The sequence below is a fragment of the Asterias rubens genome, chromosome 8 (genome assembly GCF_902459465.1).
Source record: "Asterias rubens chromosome 8, eAstRub1.3, whole genome shotgun sequence".
Classification (NCBI taxonomy): Eukaryota; Metazoa; Echinodermata; class Asteroidea; order Forcipulatida; family Asteriidae; genus Asterias; species Asterias rubens.
Genome location: NC_047069.1, coordinates 9,741,882 through 9,758,965, shown reverse-complemented (window position 1 = coordinate 9,758,965; position 17,084 = coordinate 9,741,882). Strand labels below are relative to the sequence as shown.

Genomic DNA, 17,084 nt, shown 5'->3' with positions numbered 1-17,084 from the left:
ACCATGCCAACTGTTTATATCTCTATTTAGTAAATTAATAGAAATTTGAATATGAGGTCAAATTGCTTCAATGTACACCAGTTCAATTAAAAAAAAAAATGTATAGCAAATTAATTGTAAAGGAACTTCAGCAAAAACACAGGATGTGTATCACACCAAATCATTTCAGTCAAGGATTTGTTGTAGTTGCTTGATACAAGTCACTTTATTTCTCATTTTCCTTGACTTGTTTCTTTGCATTTAAGCCTCACAATTATGACACAAATTCTTTATTCCACATTGACATTACTCTCCGACAGTGGAAAATAAAACCAATTGAATACTGGCATAACTAACCCCAAAAATATAACCCCAATATGCACTAATGTTAAAGCCATTTGACACTTTCGGTAAACAGTATTACCCAAGGCCCACACTTCCTGTGTCACAACTTATATATTAAATAACAAACCTGTACAAATTTAGGCTCAATTGGTCACCGGAGTCGTGAGAAAATAACGGGAAAACCCACCCTTGTTTCTGCACGTTTCATGACGTGTTTAAAATAAATCCTTAATTCTCGATATCGAGAACTGATATTGTTTTAATGTTTTCTCAAAAAGTAAAGCATTTCATGGAATAATATTTCAAGAGAAGTCTTTCACCATTACCTTCTGTAAACCCTGTAAGTTATTTGTAAATCTGTGAACTTTGAAATAATTTCTGTTCCAAAAGTGTCTAATGGCTTTACGTGAACCATACTTGGTATGTTTTGAATAAAGTATGTCGGTAAAGAAATGTTGACATGGCACCCCCACCCATGACCAAACACGAACCAACTCCAATAGTTTATAAATTCTACTAAGCTCTTCAAAAAAGCATAGTGAACAACATCTTAAAAATGTGAAGCTTCCCCTCTTCAGATTGAGCATTTAAGTCTTTCGCAAAATAAGACTCAACATTACTGAGGGAGGCTAGCTGTATAAATGTCCATTAATATAAAAACTCCCCAAATCTCAAGTTTGCTATGCAACGACTGCTGGTACACATCTGATTAAGAAATGATTTCAAAACATAGTTAATGGTCTGACGTTTTGACCCTAGCAGAGTCTATCTCGAAGTGTCGGGTCATCAACTAATTTTTGCACTTATACCATAGGTCCTTTTGGTTGGTAAGCAGTTTGCAACAGCTAAATTCCATTTTCTCAGAAATGATTTGCAATAATTTTCTTTTAGCATTTGAGAGACTCAACCATTGTTTATATTTCACATAGTCTGGCAGGACGACAGATGAGCTCTTAAGATGTGGGAACATGTTGGCAGCTGCAAACTTTCACGCTACTTCAAAAAATTGACGTCACAATTTACATAGCAAATGTGTGTATCTTTTAAGGAACATTCACTTTTTTTTTCTTTCGTTTTTGAGAACTCCCTTCATCCACCAAGTAGAAAATGCAGTCAAGAATTCAATACAAAATCTCAATCCAGCTGTACACATTCTGCATAAAGCCAGGTATGTAAAAACTCTGCAGAGAATGATGATTTACAAGTCAGAATGTTGGAGCATAGTCACTGGAGACACAAGATTCAACTTTGACTGATCGGGAACTATGGAATTATCACCAACACTTCAACTATCACCCATGTTCCACCCCCTATCCTTCCCTATCCTTCCCTATCCAACCCCAGTAAACTCTTACCAGCCGGGCAGTGAGGAAGATCTGGCTTTGGAATGCTGGTGATCCTTTGGAAGTCATCGTTGCAAGCATTGCAGAAATGTGTTCGACCAAAGCAGAAGAACACAGCAACTGAATAGCAGTAGCGGCACTTGTACTCCAGGAAATCTGTCCCATGCTTTGGACACATCTGAGGTCAATCAAATCAGAGGAAAGACGGAGCGTTGGAGTTTGGAGGAATTTGGTTGGAAAAAAAACCCATTGTTTGCAAAATGTTTTAATCAAAAAATGTTCATATCTTCTGAATTCCCTAAATGTTGTATTAACTCTTCTATTTGCCGACCGTAAAACTAGTTGTAAAACAAAAAATAGAGACCGCACGCCCTGCACAGTTTTTTTATTGGGAAAGAGGACGCTTGAGGATGCTATTGTGACCTTGTTTTGGAGTGGTCGACTTTCACAAATGAATGAACAATAAATGCGTCCATATGATCAAATTAATACTCAAATAAATAATCCATAAAAGGGTTAACTATGTAATCAGTAATTTCACAGCTGATTTTGACCCTTTGTTCTTTATAATGCTTTTGGCTCAGTATACTTGTAGCTGTCTTTGTATTTGTATGTGGGGGGAGGAATTGCCCCCTTATTCGGGTCTGTGCTTAATGCATTGTCTCACTGGGCACCATAAAAAAAAAAACAGTGTTGGTCTCCCCGGGTTTAAAACAATACATAAAAACAAGAAATAAAACTTTGGCTTAAAACCCCCTACCTGAGCCCTGGATACATCTGAGCATGCTCCACACACTAACTCAGTTAGGTCATAGTCACCCTGTATCCCAATATCTTGATCGCAGCGAGCTTCACCTCCATAGTAAGCCTGGAGAAACCAGACAGAAAAGACCAACATTAACATTGAAACATAATAACATAAATGCATTTAATTATGAAACATATTTGCCATGATACCATCTAAATAAATCTCTTTTGATTGATGGTGGTTGTGAGATAAATGGGTGGACTCAACAGTTGGACTCCATACTCTTCCCGCCATCAGGGAAAGAGTATATGCGTCTTTATCAAATTTCGCTCTAAAATCTGCAAAGGCGTTTTTATCAAAAGAGATTTATCTACGTACATGTCACCGCAAAAATATTTCTCATTATCATTCCACCATGCAAACCTTCATGTCTTATAAAACTACATTTAATTGAACCAATTGTACCAGCACCAATTTCATAGAGCTGTTTAAACACAACAAAATAGCTAAGCCCAGCAAAATTATGCTTACCGGAATAAGGTCACCTGCACATCCAGCCAGCAAACAACTCACAAGATCCGTCACCACCGGTAGTCCTGCATTCTCCTGAAGATGAGCAGAGTACAACAGCTCTTTTCAGAGCCAACACTCCCACTAAAGAGATTTGTACATGGGTGTACTCTTAAGTTCATTATGTATTTATAGTTTCTTCAAATTTATCCACATCATGCAAAACTTCAAACAATAGTTAAATAAATGTTGTTCAATTGCACAGCATCAATCCAATTCTGAAGACAATGAAAGAAATAAAAAACTGTAATACTGTTGTTTTGGACCATTAAAGCTTTCAACAAACTCTGCGACTTTTACTCCAGCCGGCTAATACACCCAAATGAAAAGTAAAGTTCAACAATTTCAATGAAACTGGAAAAAGTTCTTCGACTTCAACATTTTAGTTACAAATTTTTTAAAATAACCATTTCTAAAACACAATGTTGACAGAGTATGTACACTACTGTTTCTTTCCCTTGACATACTGTTGTCTTTAGATAGTAGTTCACAATGACAAGCTGACAATAACATACCCTCTGTGGCATTCTTTCCCTTGACATACTGTTGTCTTTAGATAGTAGTTCACAATGAATAGTTGACAATAACATACCCTCTGTGGCAGTTTCTGGGACAAGTCAAAGGGTCATCTTAGCCCGCATTTGAAAGTTGCTATTAAAGAGACACATTGCATTGGATCAGGGCCCAATTTCATAGCACGGCTTAGCGGCTGATTTTGTGCTTACTGCGTGATTTTCATTTCATAGCGCTGCTAACCGTAAGCACACGAAGAGGCATGCTAACCTTCCGGTGCTTACCGCACAAAATAATATGACGTCACAATGCAAATCAACGGTAAACGCGCAAAATGGCTGTCCAATTCTTCTGCTAACTTGTGAAATACATTGTACGCTTGCACCTTAGCATTTTTTCTGCTACATCAAGCATGAAAATTTGCTTACCGTTAAGCAGCGTTATGAAGTTGGGCCCTGGTGAGTTGGTCTATGAAAAATGATAAAAAGATGTTTTTAAAGTAACATGCAATGATCCACACAAGTATGCCTCAACATTGCGTGGTTGTGATCTGCCTTTTACTTTCTAAACTAAAATAGTCCGCCAGTTAGTGGAGTAAAAATTTGACTGAACAAAATGGCCGCCGTGTTAGATCACCAAGCATGCCAAGTAATAGGAAAACCATGCAATTTTGAGGCATGTTTGTGTGGGTCTTTATATTCTACTTTTAAAGGTATCTTTCTAACAATTATGCATTCTATTCTATAGACTAACTCGCCTGATCCAAGGAAACATGTCCCTTTAACAGGAAAAACTTTGTGGAATGAAAACTTCATCAGGTAAGATGTAAAATAGTCATGACATGGCTATAGCCCTCTAATTCAGATACAGCCTCATGTCATAAATATTACAAGTGAACAACTACATGTAGAACACCCCTTTAAACAATATTGTATCAAATTTGGATACGCAATTTTGCAGTGCATACATGTACTTTGGCTGTAGTTTTTGGAAATTAGTCTTTGTGATTTTATAAACATTATTTAGTTGTCATGATTCAGGGTATTCGATTTTTTAAGGAATTTAATTGAAAACATTTTTAGAGTCAGCCATCTTGAAGCTATAAGCCTAACCGAGCCAACAAGTTGGTTACTGTGTGGTGTTGGAAGCTTTGCATGGTGTGGAGAATAAGAGTAACTATAAATATAAATAGCCCTGAGTAAAATCTCTTTTGAAGGAGTGGTGGCTCTGAAAAGAGCTGGTTTGGTCTTGATAATTCTAACAGTATACTCTGCTCTTCTTCAGGAGAAAGACGAGCAGAAGTATACTGTTTGAAACGCCAAGGAAGACCAAACCGGCTCTTTTCAGAGCCACCACTCCTTCAAAAGAGATTTTAATCATGGTTGTACCCGCAAGTTTACTATTCATATTTATATTTATAGTTACTTTTAAGTCGGTTACTGTTTGGTGGGACAAGCCTCGTCACTGTTACTGTGAATCAATCAAAAGCACGAAAAAGCGCTCAACCAATGACCAAAGCTCAAACATGCTTCTGGTTTGGGTAATTAAAACGCACCCTTAACAACATGATTCTCTTACCATCCCCGATCCTCTCAAAGGGAAACGTGACATTGGTATCAGCCATGTAGCCAGCTCCTGCAAGCAATAACTTGCCAAGTGGTGGATGGATGTCAAAGAAGAACACTTGCTTGAGATACATTGATGAATTTGCCAAAGTGGAACTCATCAAATCTGCAGACCAAAGATAAATTTATTTGGTTATAGGCAATCCACTATAATAGTAATACTAATAACCAGTTTTTATATAGTGCTTTTCACACCCGAAGGGCACCTAAAAGCGCTTCCAACATTATTACCCCTAGTCACTGGGCCTTAATTCATTCCTTAAACCATCTCAGCTTCCTGGGGAGTATACAGCCTGTGCAAAATTATGCATTTCTCGGCAAAATCAATCACAAGAACCATCTCTACGCTCACAAGTACCCATTTACCCCTGGGTGGAGAGAAGCATCTATAGTTACGTGTCATTGCTCTTGCACAAGTGTTACGACCAGGAATCGAACCCACACTCTGCTGAACAAGCGCACCAGAGCTGGAGTTCAGTGCTCCTATCCGCTCAGCCATGACACCCTACAATGTAGGGAGCCTACTATGTACCGAACAGGCCTAAAATAAAATAATAATAATAATAATAATAATAACCATATTTATAACGCACCTTATGCCAAAGGATACAAAGCGCCAGGTATTATTACTGCAAGGAGTGGGGCGAATTATGAGATATAAGACCTAATCCTTAAGCACCATGTAATGGTTTACAAGGTGCTATGGCGCAATATGCTGCCAATCCAGCCAGGAACACCGGGGTGAACCCCTTCTCTTTTCGATAAGTGCACTGGGTTCTTTTACATGCGTTTACACAACACATGGGACCAACGGCTTTACGTCCCATCTGAAGGACGAAGCAATGGTTAAGTGTCTTGCTTAAGGACACAAGTGTCACGGCTGGGAATTCGAACCCACACTCTGCTGATCAGAAACACCAGAGTTTGAATTTGGAGCTCTTAACCGCTCGGCAACGACACTTCCACAAATAATATAAATCATAATGCATCCTTGTTTTTGGAAGGGCAAGGGCACCAATGAATTGCTCTTTCATAAAGGGAGAACGTACATTGTAGGAGGCAATCACCTTCCTTGCCTCCAAGAAGTACCAGGCCTGCATAATGCCACAAACAAGGCTGTGGCAAGATGTTTTCACAGCATCCTTGTCAAGGATGCGTGAACAAATCCTTGACAAAATACAATACAATGCAGATCAATGATAAAATAAATCAAGTATGTGTGTGCTAACATGCTGTAGGATACATCTTCTTGCTTTGAAAAGCAAGATCTCAATTGAATAGATTTGGCAGAATGTCAATAATATAAGGAACTCCTATTACTTTGTGATACACTAACACTGGAATATTTTACAGCACAAAGTTGCTCAAGCACAGAGAGACAATCACCATGCCAAATAACTATATAGCTCTGGAGGCCTTTCAAGTTTGTATTTATTATACTACAGTGTTGTCCTTGATGTGAGGCTCTGTTTCTAGGACGGAAACAATTCAAAGCTTCATAAACTCAGGCCCAGAAACAGGCCCTCATATCTAAGACTCTGTATCTGTGTACAGCAAAGAGGAAGAGTCCTACATAGGGCTACCTTGGTTGGCTACATGTATACTCCTACAACTATGAAGCTTGTTCCGCTATCGTCTTGTGGCGATAGTGAAACAAACCTCATACATGTAGTTCTAGGAGTAGGATCTGTCGGAGCTGAATTACTGTGATTTTCGGCTGACATGTATAAGCCGCCTGGCTTATAGCCGCAACGCCCCCCCCCCCAAAAAAAAAGAAAAAAGCTCACAACGATTGGCGGCGTATTTGCTGTCCGTTGTGGCGATTTGCAGTGTGGCTGGCGGTCGGCACTTCAGTCATTGTACATCGCCACAAAGTGAGAGTTGCATTGCAATGTTGCAATAAAGTCAAAATGTATAAAGTTAATTTACACCATGCACAGTGGTTGAAAACCCTATGTGACCCAGACATCGACAAGTTTCAGTACAATATTCGGTCAAATTACCTATTATAATTAGTCAAAATACCTTTATAATATCTCAAGCATGTCTCAATGTCATCTTTAGGCAGATTAAACTTTTGTTGTCCATTAAAATAATACACAATTTACCGATCCGTGTCATAAGGTCTATTGTCGATGTAGTATCAGCAGAAAGTTACCCTTACTTATCCCAGCAGGCCCTAGCGAAGGGCACCACCTGTTGAAATCAAATGATCGACAATAAACCTTATGATTCACATATTTTGTGACAGAATAACATGAATAAAGAGAAATTGCGCCCTCTTGTGGCAGTTTGAATGATGTGGTGTTTAAGTCAACAGAGGGTGCTACATGTATGTTTTCTGTGTGTAATGTAAACTAGCGGGGTGCCGCGCTTCGCGGAATTGGTGTTTTTTTTCCGGAGTTGAGCTTTAATATTGGGGATGGGTATACTTGGCAATAATGGCATGCTATGTAGGGTATTTTGAAATATTTTAGTGTTGATCGAGCGGGCCAACGCATTATCCGTAATGTGGATTATGTTTCGCCTCTTTTACGCATAGTTTTAATTCAATCGGCTTTTGTCATTGTGTCAAATTTATCCACTGCACTGAGTATTTCCCAGCTAAGATGGCTGTAAGGGTAATAATGCTTAGTCGACTAAAAATATAGCATGTACACTGCTTCAAGGACACACTTATTTTATTGTGTTGAGCACATTTGGTATAATTCAGTTACACTTGACAAAATGTACATCCTGAGTCCCGCCCAAACTGCTTTCATTATACACGTAGTTACGAACTTTGTGAAACATTTGCCTTGTTATTTTGAGGGTCTGTACGTCCAGTTTTGGTTAATTTATATGGAGATGGGCCAATCGGACAATGTATAACACGCTGAATTGGAATCAGCAGTGGTATTTGGTTCCCTTAGCAACAAATCCATAGTCACCGATAGCCACGGATTTGAGTGGTCTAAGTCTGGTCTCCCCAATTAACAATTATCACCGCTGCTAATAGTAATAGCAGAGGAGAAATCCGACTAAAAAGGCTTGTGTGAAAGTGGTACCTCTTTTAAAACAAACTCATAATCACAGCCACTAATAGCCACAGAGTTTATCTGAATAAAAAAGAGGGCTTCGAAGAAGTTCTGGTATACAGCAGATAAACAAAAAAATGTGTCAGTTGGTATGCACTTTAACGACAAAGTCAATTTCTGCAAAATTGTATTGAAAATAATAGTGTTAAATTTGCATCGGGGATAAAGAATATTAATTTTGGTTTTTACCCATACACCGATGTGTGTTAGCACTGTATACTTTCCCGAGTCCTGTTAAAAAATATCACAGGTATTGAAAATAAAAATATTTAATGATTGGTTGCTATAACTGTTGAATGATTTTTGCTTTGTTTCCAATGAGGTGTACACGATTTTAGAATCTAAGGCCCCATTCATCGTGATTTATTGAGCGTACGTCCAACGGCGCAAACAAAGTTGTCTGAGCACCAAATAAAGCGAGTTTTCTGATCATGCTGTGCAACATCTAATCTACTGTTTTTACAACCGCCTTTGGGAGTAACAGAGTGTCGGCCTCATTAATTTTTAGTTTATTCTCATATCAATTAATTCTCATGTAAACTTTCTGGTGAACGTCCGCCGGGGCGCGTGCCCTGCGTGACGAAGTCCCCTGATAAAACATCCAATTATATATGTTATCATATTTATCTGTGGAACCCTATACGAACTAAAATAATAAAAACGGTAATTTTATTGGTCTTTAATAACTACTCCTACATCCTCTCACTTAATTCACTTTCAGAAAACATTTGCCTAGTTATTTTGAGGGTTTGTATGACAGCTACCCCTACACCCTCTCACTTAATTCACTTTCAGAAAACATTTGCCTTATTGTTTTAAGGGTTTGTAGGCCAGTTTGGTTAATTTTGTAAGGAGAAATTCGTAAAAAGTACTTGATTCAGCTGCACAAATGGCTCTTTCGATAACAAAACCCTGACGGCCAATTGCTTAATACAAAACGGATTTGGCAAAATCTACATCCCGAGTCCTGACCAAACTGCGTTCTAACAATTTTGTTGCTTCAGAACTTTGAATGGAATGTTCGTTTACAGCTTCAAAACAGCCATTTACGTTTCACAAAGTTCGTAACTATGAAAGCATACTATTCTTAAACGGTGATTTCATGTACTCTTTTGTAGGTTTAACTGGCAAAACCTATACAATGTACATGTATATGAAAAGAATCAGTAATGTATTTACTTTCTTTTTGAAAATGTTTCAACTTTTGCGTGTGTACGTTCTGTGTGTGGGGGATGACATAAATATGGACTGTACCACTAATGGTGCAGAGTTAAATGGAACAAATAAAGTTTCACAACAATGGGTTGCTGATGTTTGATGCGTTTAAAAAATGCTGGAAAGTTGGGTAGGCCTACATGAGTGACTTACTGGTAATAAACACATATGTAACAGATGCATGTATTTAAGCCTTATGTTTTTTATTTAACACGCCATATTAACCCCCCTGTACAAAATGGTATATACTGTACACAATGCCATTTACCCCTCTGTGAAACATCAATGAGTCACTCTGGAATGGTAATTGGAGCCCAAGGTTGCCACCCACTTCAAACCTAAAGAGGTGACTCTGTGTGCAGCCTACAGCTCCCCCTCCCCCCCCCCCCCCCTTAGACCAACAGGTGGCCCATATCAAAACCAGACAACCACACATGTTAGGAGATATTGCTCGTGACTCCAGCCAATCAGACAACTCGTAAGAGGGAGTTCGGTTCAGGGTTTTGTAGACTTGCAACCCGAAGTCTGTAACGACACAACCGTGTTGGATTCCACAAGGATGCCATGCCACTGGACCTTCTAGTTTTCAATCCAAGATGGCGTGGGTTACGCTTTTAATAGTATAGATGTATGGTGTTTAACAATGTTTTTGGTTCACAACAGCGTTCTGAAAACTTAATTTCCAGGATAATAAAGGCTATCTGGTGGGATTTGTGCGCTATTTTATTATTTATTGCCAAGTAGTTTTACTCTATCATTTTATAGGGAGAAAAGAAACCAGAAATGATTGGCCATTGGTGGCCGATTGAGAAAATATCCAACGTTTTGATTTTTGTTTATTTTCCTTAATTTTGCAATGTAAACAATTAATTTTTAATTTTTTTAATTATTTTGGGGAAAGGTTTCAAAATAAATTATACATCAAACGAAAGAGTAATGAAGCGGCTTCAAGGCAAATAGATTATTAAAGCAACCAAGGCTTTAAGCAAAGCGACTCTTTTTATAACAGATCGATCAAATTAAGATTTGCCATAAAAATTATGATTAAAGAGGCTTGGTAATGAAATGTCAGTTTCCATGTGAAAACCTCAAAATATATATTTTTTTATTTGAAAAGTTTCAATAAATATGTCCAGTAAAAGCGTCAACAAAAACTGGAAAGTCAATTTTGGAAGAAGTTTGTGGGTCCCAAACCACTGTGACCATGGATCGTTTTGTAATGGTCTATTAGGATAATCTGCAGCAAGTGGGCCTGTTTTGGTGGGGTTTTTTTTAGGGGGGGGGGGTATCATTATTGTGACAACTGATCAACATTGTAGCTACATGTACATGTACATGGTGCATACTACTACTCCAACAAAAGTAGATATTTATTTTATTATGTGTTTACGGTCAATTGATGATAAAGCCAAATAAATTATAACAAACAAACAGTTTTTCCAAAAACAGGTGGATGAGGGCTTTTAATTTTATTTTTCTCCAAGATAGCATAGCAGCTAAATATTTCAAATTAAACAGTTAACAGGTCACCCTTTTATTTTTAATTTTTTTCAATCAAAGAGAGCAGCCAAGTATTTCAAATTAAACAGGTCACCAATTCTTCAGTTTGAACCCACCGGAAACTTATTTTATATCTATTGCTTTTTGCATTTACATTACAATACAATTACAAACAAGTGCAAAACTGCAAGTAACCACGGAAACAGGACCTCCTACGATATAACCATCTATGAACAAATTATCACGAAATAGATGCTGCATAAAAACACATGCACTTCGTTAACGTTAGAGAACTTTCAAAACAAGTCATCAAAAACACTTCTTTTGATCATCCAAACACCAAAATTATTACTGTAAATGGAAATATAATAAGTCAAGATGTATCTACCTGTGTCCAAGGTCTGTAGGGTCTAGGAAAAAATCACAAATTCATAGCAAAGGTGTTCCGTAAAATCTTTGTACGTTATGACTTGTGTTCATCTGTAACTGTAGGAAAAAAACAGACACTGGCTGCAACACAGCGCCCTCAAGAGGCGAGAATCCCAGAAAGAAAAACAAATAAATATAATTTTAAAAATTATTCTAGATTAGATTAGTTTATTTAGTGCTGTTTTTATCAGTGCAGTGTAAGTTATTTATTTTAACTTATTTTAGATTGGTGTAGTGTAGTTTAACTTATAAGTTAAAAATATTGTGAAAATAATTAAAACATTTATGTGAATTAATTTAATATTTCAACTAAACTTAGATTAAATGTTTGGTGTAATGTGGCGTGGTTTACTTTAGTGCACTGTAGTGTGTACTTCAGTGCAGCTTGGTTTAGTTTACTGTTATATACAATGTAGTGCAGTGCAGTTTTGTGCCATGGATGTAGTGCAATCCCCCCCCCCCCACCTATAAAAGAAGTGTCACATGACAAACTTATTAGGTAGAAGCCTAATGCACCCCCACCCTCCCCTCCGCTATTAAGGAAATGTCACGTGCGTACCTAATAAGCCAAAAGTGCACCCACCCCCCCCCCTATAGTCAGGAAATGTCACATGACATACCTTGACAAGTGCACCCCCACCCCCGCTATTAAGGAAATGTCACGTGACATAATTAGCCAGAAGTGCACCCCCCCTTAAGGAAATGTCACATGTCATATATCTAATTAGGCAAAAGTGCACCTCCAGCACCACCCCCCCTATTAAAGAAATGTCACATGACATATCTAATTAGGCAGTGCAACACCCCCCATCCCCACGATATTTAAGGATATGCACATGACATACCTATAAGCCAGAAGTACACCCCCACCCCTCCGCTATCAAGGAAATGTCACATGACATAACTAAATAGGCAAGAGTGCACCCCCTATGTCACATGACATACCTAATTTAAGAAATGTCACATGGCATACTTATTAGAAGTATCTCCTCCCCCCTCTATTAAGAAAATGTCACATGACATACCTAATTAGCCAGAAGTGCACGCCCCCCTTTTAAGGAATAGTCACATGACTTATACCTAATTAGCCAGAAGTGCACCTCTCCTCCCCCCCCCCATTTAAGGAAATGTCACATGACATAGGCAGAAGCTGCATCCCCAAAGCCCCATCCCCTATTAAAGAAATGTCACATGACATACCTAATTAGGCAGAAGTCCAACACCCCCCCCCCCCCGCTATTAAGGAAACGTCACTTGAAATCTAAAGAAATGCCACATGACATACCTAATTAGCCAGAAGTGCACCCCCCCCCCCCCCCGCTTTTAATAAAATGTCACATGACGTAGCCAGAAGTGCACCTCCCCATTAAAGAAACGTCACATGACATATACCTAATTAGGCAGAAGTGCACCCCCTATCCCCCGCGCCCCCTCCCCCCCCGCCTATTAAAGAAATGTCTCATGACATGCCTAAAAAATAAGGCAAAAGTACAACGCCCCCCCTCGCTATTAACGAATATTCACATGACACACCTAATTAACCAGAAGTGCACCTCCCCCCCCCCCCGCCTACCCTTTTAAAGAAATGTCACATGACAAACCTAATTAGCCAGAAACGCAAGCCCCCCCCTCGCTATTAAGAATGTCACATGACATACCTAATTAATACCGTCATAAAGGTCTCCTAAAAGGAAGAAGTTTGTTTTAGCATCATATTCCATAAACAACTGGACGCATGATTGTTCCCATCCATCCCAGACTCAGACAACAAAGCAAAAATTCACAAATTCAACAGTTTGTATCTTCATTAACTTTTATTTTTCATACAGGAAGCAGGAAATTCTGTGCCTATACAACAAGCGTATTTCACAGCCTAGGCATTCTACGCTTAAAAGGCTAGCGCAGAAATTCGGTACGTAAGCAGGGAATAGTGATCGTAAGTGCAGAATTCGGCAGTAAGCAGAGCCATGAAATTGGGCCCAGTTTGTCGAGCAATGAAACTTTGGTGGAAGAGAGATCTTACTATGGTCTTTTGGAAGCATCAATAAAACATTGTCAGCAGTTTTTTTTAGTATTAAAATAGCAGGAGCCTGTGTTTGACTTAATATGGCTACTTAGCTTAACTCTCTACCTAGGGGGTACCCCCCAGTTTGCTTCACAGTTTTGGCAATATTTGAACCGCTGTAGAGTCATTAGTGCATCGCCCAACATCATGGCTCTGCTTACCTTAAAGCCATTGGACCCTTTCGGTAAACAGTGTTGCCCAAGGCCCACACTTTGTGTACCACAACTTCTATATCAAATAACAAACCTGTGAAAATTTTGGCTCAATCGGTCATCGGAGTCGAGAGAAAACAACGGAAAAACCCACCCTTGTTTCCGCGCGTTTTGCTGTGTCATGACATGTGTTTAAAATAAATCCGTAATTCTCGTTAACGAGAATTTATATTGTTTTGCTGTTTTCTCAAAAAGTAAAGCATTTCATGGAATAATATTTCAAGACAAGTCTTTCACCATTGCCTTCTGTAAACCCTGTAAGTTATTTGTAAATCTGTGAACTTTTTTTTTTTCTGAACCGAAAGGGTCCAATGGCTTTAAGCACAAAATCGGCGCTTATGGAAGCAGGAAATTCTGTGCTTACAGCAAGCGTAATTCACGGGTTAGCAGCAAATTTTGGCTTCTGCGCCTGCGTACTTGACGTTACTAGGCATTCTATGCTTACAAGGATAGCGCAGATATTCGCGCTTGCACGTAAGCGGGGAATCATGATCATAAGAGCAGAATTCGGCAGTAAGCAGAGCCATGTAATTGGGCCCAGGTCTTAAAGCAATGAAACTTGGGTGAGAGAGAGAGATCTTACTACAACGGTCTTTTGGAAGCATCAATAAAATATTGTCAGCAGGAGCCAATGTTTGCCTTATTAAGTCTATTTAGCATTTTGGTGTTCAAATTTGAACCCTTAATGCCTTGCTTTACAGCAGTACCTATGAATTGGACATGAAACAAACCTCTTATTACCCTATGAGGAAATCATGGGCGTCAATTCATCTTGAAATGTAGGGTGGGGAGATAACGGGAGTTATGTCATTTACGCTGTATGGTTCAGGGCCAGCATTAGGGCCCGGAGGACAATTTCAGGTCGTAAGTGCTCCTGGTGCAATATAGGCACTTTTGATAGTGTCCCCCACTGTGTAAATGAGGGGATGTGCCCCCCACCAACCCCCCCCCCACCCGCCAACCCCCCCCCCCCCCACATTTGCTTTGTTTTGGCCATAATGACAAATTTGTTTGCCTATAGTCCAAAAAGGACAGGCTGGGGGTGGTGGGATCACAGGACAGGACCAATCAACAAAAAAAGTTTGAGTCCTTCTGAGTTATAAATTATTTATACACACGCATGCAGACATATACAGTGCCCCATTATATGTTAGAGGAAACCTATTGTACTTTCTGTTGTTCCTGTATTGAAGCAATCGCCATTGGTTTTGTACACAAATGACTACAGAGGACATCTGAAAACAAAAAACCGTCTAGTGAGGACCTATTGTCCCTATTGAAAAATTTCCCCGGAGAATAGGCCATACAAACACACACACACGCACACACGGAAGGACATGTCAGAAACAGTATGCCCCTTTAGTGGCTTCGCCTCTGCAGGGCATAAAAATCATGTCTTTGCCTCTGAAGGGCATAAAAATCATAAAAATATCATGTAGGCCTAATTATTGAAAAATTTAAATAAATACATAAAAAAGCGGTGAAAGATCAGGGTATACGCTTTTCCAGCCGTTGCAGCTGTCAAATCTTCATGACATTGTAGCACAAGTGATGTAAGTAGACTGGTGCTTTGTTCATATAAATGTTTTACTATAACGCAGCATAAGGATCCAGTCTACATATCCATTGTGTTATAAGCAACCGACATAATACATGCATCAGGCCAATCATTCGCATTAAAAATTCATTTGATTTTTACCCAAACCAGTGATGTATGTTTGACCAATTCCAAGTGATAGGGCGATCTACAACTTCAGCAGCTTTCACGAAACTTAACACAACTGCGTAGGACCACTTGCGCAACGTTAATGGCATAGGTTGCGCAATAAATGTTGTGCAAGTGAACTTACGCAGTTGAATAAAGTTTCATGAAATCAGACGTTATGGGGCCAAGGATATGAAGTGTATTGGACCGAGGATTTATGGGGCTAGCTTTGTTCACATGTGTGAGTAATCGTACCAACACATGACGTCAGTGTGGCGTAAATCTATGACATGCAAAGTATAATTTACAATACACATTTTACTCTTTATACCTGTAGATTCGGGCTCTGCATAATGAAGGCTAAATGAAGCCTTATAAAACACCCATTATTCACACAAAAACTTACTGCAAAAGTACTAAATGGGAAGTAACAAAGTCAATGTGTAGAGCAGCTGAAGTGGATGATATATTTCCATATATCCTGAGGTGAGCATCCTGCAAAGCTATACATGTCAATGTTTTTGGTGAGGTAGTCGTCAATGCCATTTTTGAAGACGTTTGTTGATTGGGAATTAACAACATAGTTCAACCATGGAGATTCCTTCCTCCATGGTTCAACGAACATCACATGGAAACATGGCACCAGTTATGTTAACACACAGTTACACATAAAATGAATATCAATCATACATACATTGTCCTTGACGAAGAATATGGATGCTTCCTATGCTAGATGAACCCCAAAATTGGCAAGACAAAAACAGCTGGGGTGGCGCCCATGTTGTCTTCCTGCTGTGTAGATGGTCTCTCAAAAATTGAACCTAGCGGTAGCGCGCATAAGAAGACCAATTACCCACTCGCTCGAAATAAAAAATCAAACTCCTTTACGAGCGACTACTTTGTATTGTTAGTGCAGATGGGTTTAGAAGACTTATTTGTAAACAAACATTAATACTTCTGAAATATTAGTAAAATTCCCCATTTTAAGAAGCCTGAACATCTGATGACGTGACATTTCGGGGCTCGTGAATAACGCCAGATCAAACTTCAACTCAAAGGGAACCAAGTCTAGATCTACAACGCAAAAGGTAAACAAATAACCTCGTTTTCACGGGAACCGTGTGACATCGTCCTTTCCTTTACTAATGGTGGGTACGACTGAACTATGAGGTAGTACAGCTGGGAACGAGAGTGATTGTTGTGATTGTCACGTGTTCGACCTGTCAAGTGTGAACGAATCAGTATGGTGTGATTTCCTGTGCTGAAACAACTTCTACATGTTTCAAAACTTAGCTTGATACTGATAACACTGGCAGAAGGTGAAACATCAATCATTTAGAAGAAAAAAAGTTTATTAATAAATTAGTAATAGTAATAATAATAATTAAAACTTATTACTTTAAGCGCCGTGAAAAGAAGGTGTACTTGAACTTTGATTTATTGGTGATCATATACCCGTGGTTCTATAGAGAAAGCAGAAATTAACCCCAATCAATTATACATATTGGGCTGGTAACAGTAATCATCGTTATACATTATACGCTATGATATGGGCCTACATGTACATTTATATGCATTGTAACAATGTGGATGTAAACAAATTGAAACGTGAATTACATGGAAAACCAACTTCCCTTAAAATCACCCTTTGTAATAATTAAAACAGTACTCACGATTAGGATGTACGCACGGGACTTTGGTGATTAATAAAAGTGATTCGATGATTGGATTAACCTGGATATTTAGGAATTATTTGAG

General features: G+C 38.8%; 1 protein-coding gene across 5 annotated transcripts; it reads right to left on the bottom strand.

Annotated features, from left to right (window-relative positions):
• Positions 1 to 960: 960 nt before the first annotated feature.
• LOC117293652 (E3 ubiquitin-protein ligase MYCBP2-like) lies at positions 961 to 16,416 on the bottom strand. 5 transcript variants are annotated; one of them, XR_004519450.1, is made up of 6 exons: positions 11,304 to 11,506; positions 5,077 to 5,229; positions 3,927 to 3,966; positions 2,947 to 3,069; positions 2,428 to 2,535; positions 961 to 1,845 (listed from the first exon to the last, which is right to left on the bottom strand). XR_004519450.1 is itself a non-coding variant. In XM_033776037.1 (5 exons), exons 2-5 carry the CDS (start codon positions 5,107 to 5,109, stop codon positions 1,645 to 1,647), a joined length of 417 nt encoding a protein of 138 aa, XP_033631928.1. In that variant the 5' UTR covers positions 5,110 to 5,229; positions 16,021 to 16,416; the 3' UTR covers positions 961 to 1,644. The 5 variants fall into 5 exon arrangements, 3 of the variants coding, with proteins under 3 accessions (XP_033631928.1, XP_033631927.1, XP_033631929.1); XR_004519449.1 differs by lacking the exon at positions 3,927 to 3,966 and having other exon boundaries at positions 11,304 to 11,490; XM_033776037.1 differs by lacking the exons at positions 3,927 to 3,966; positions 11,304 to 11,506 and adding an exon at positions 16,021 to 16,416 and having other exon boundaries at positions 2,947 to 3,021.
• Between the last annotated feature and the right edge of the window lie 668 nt (positions 16,417 to 17,084).

Bases quoted from the DNA above. Each gene is read 5' to 3' on its own strand.
- LOC117293652 (XM_033776037.1), bottom strand. From the start codon at position 5,109: ATGTCACGTTTCCCTTTGAGAGGATCGGGGATG. The intron at 2,536-2,946 runs GTAAGCATAATT...TGGTTTCTCCAG, and splicing joins GTGCAGGTGACCTTATTCCG to GCTTACTATGGAGGTGAAGC. The intron at 1,846-2,427 runs GTAGGGGGTTTT...GATTGACCTCAG, and splicing joins CAGATGTATCCAGGGCTCAG to ATGTGTCCAAAGCATGGGAC.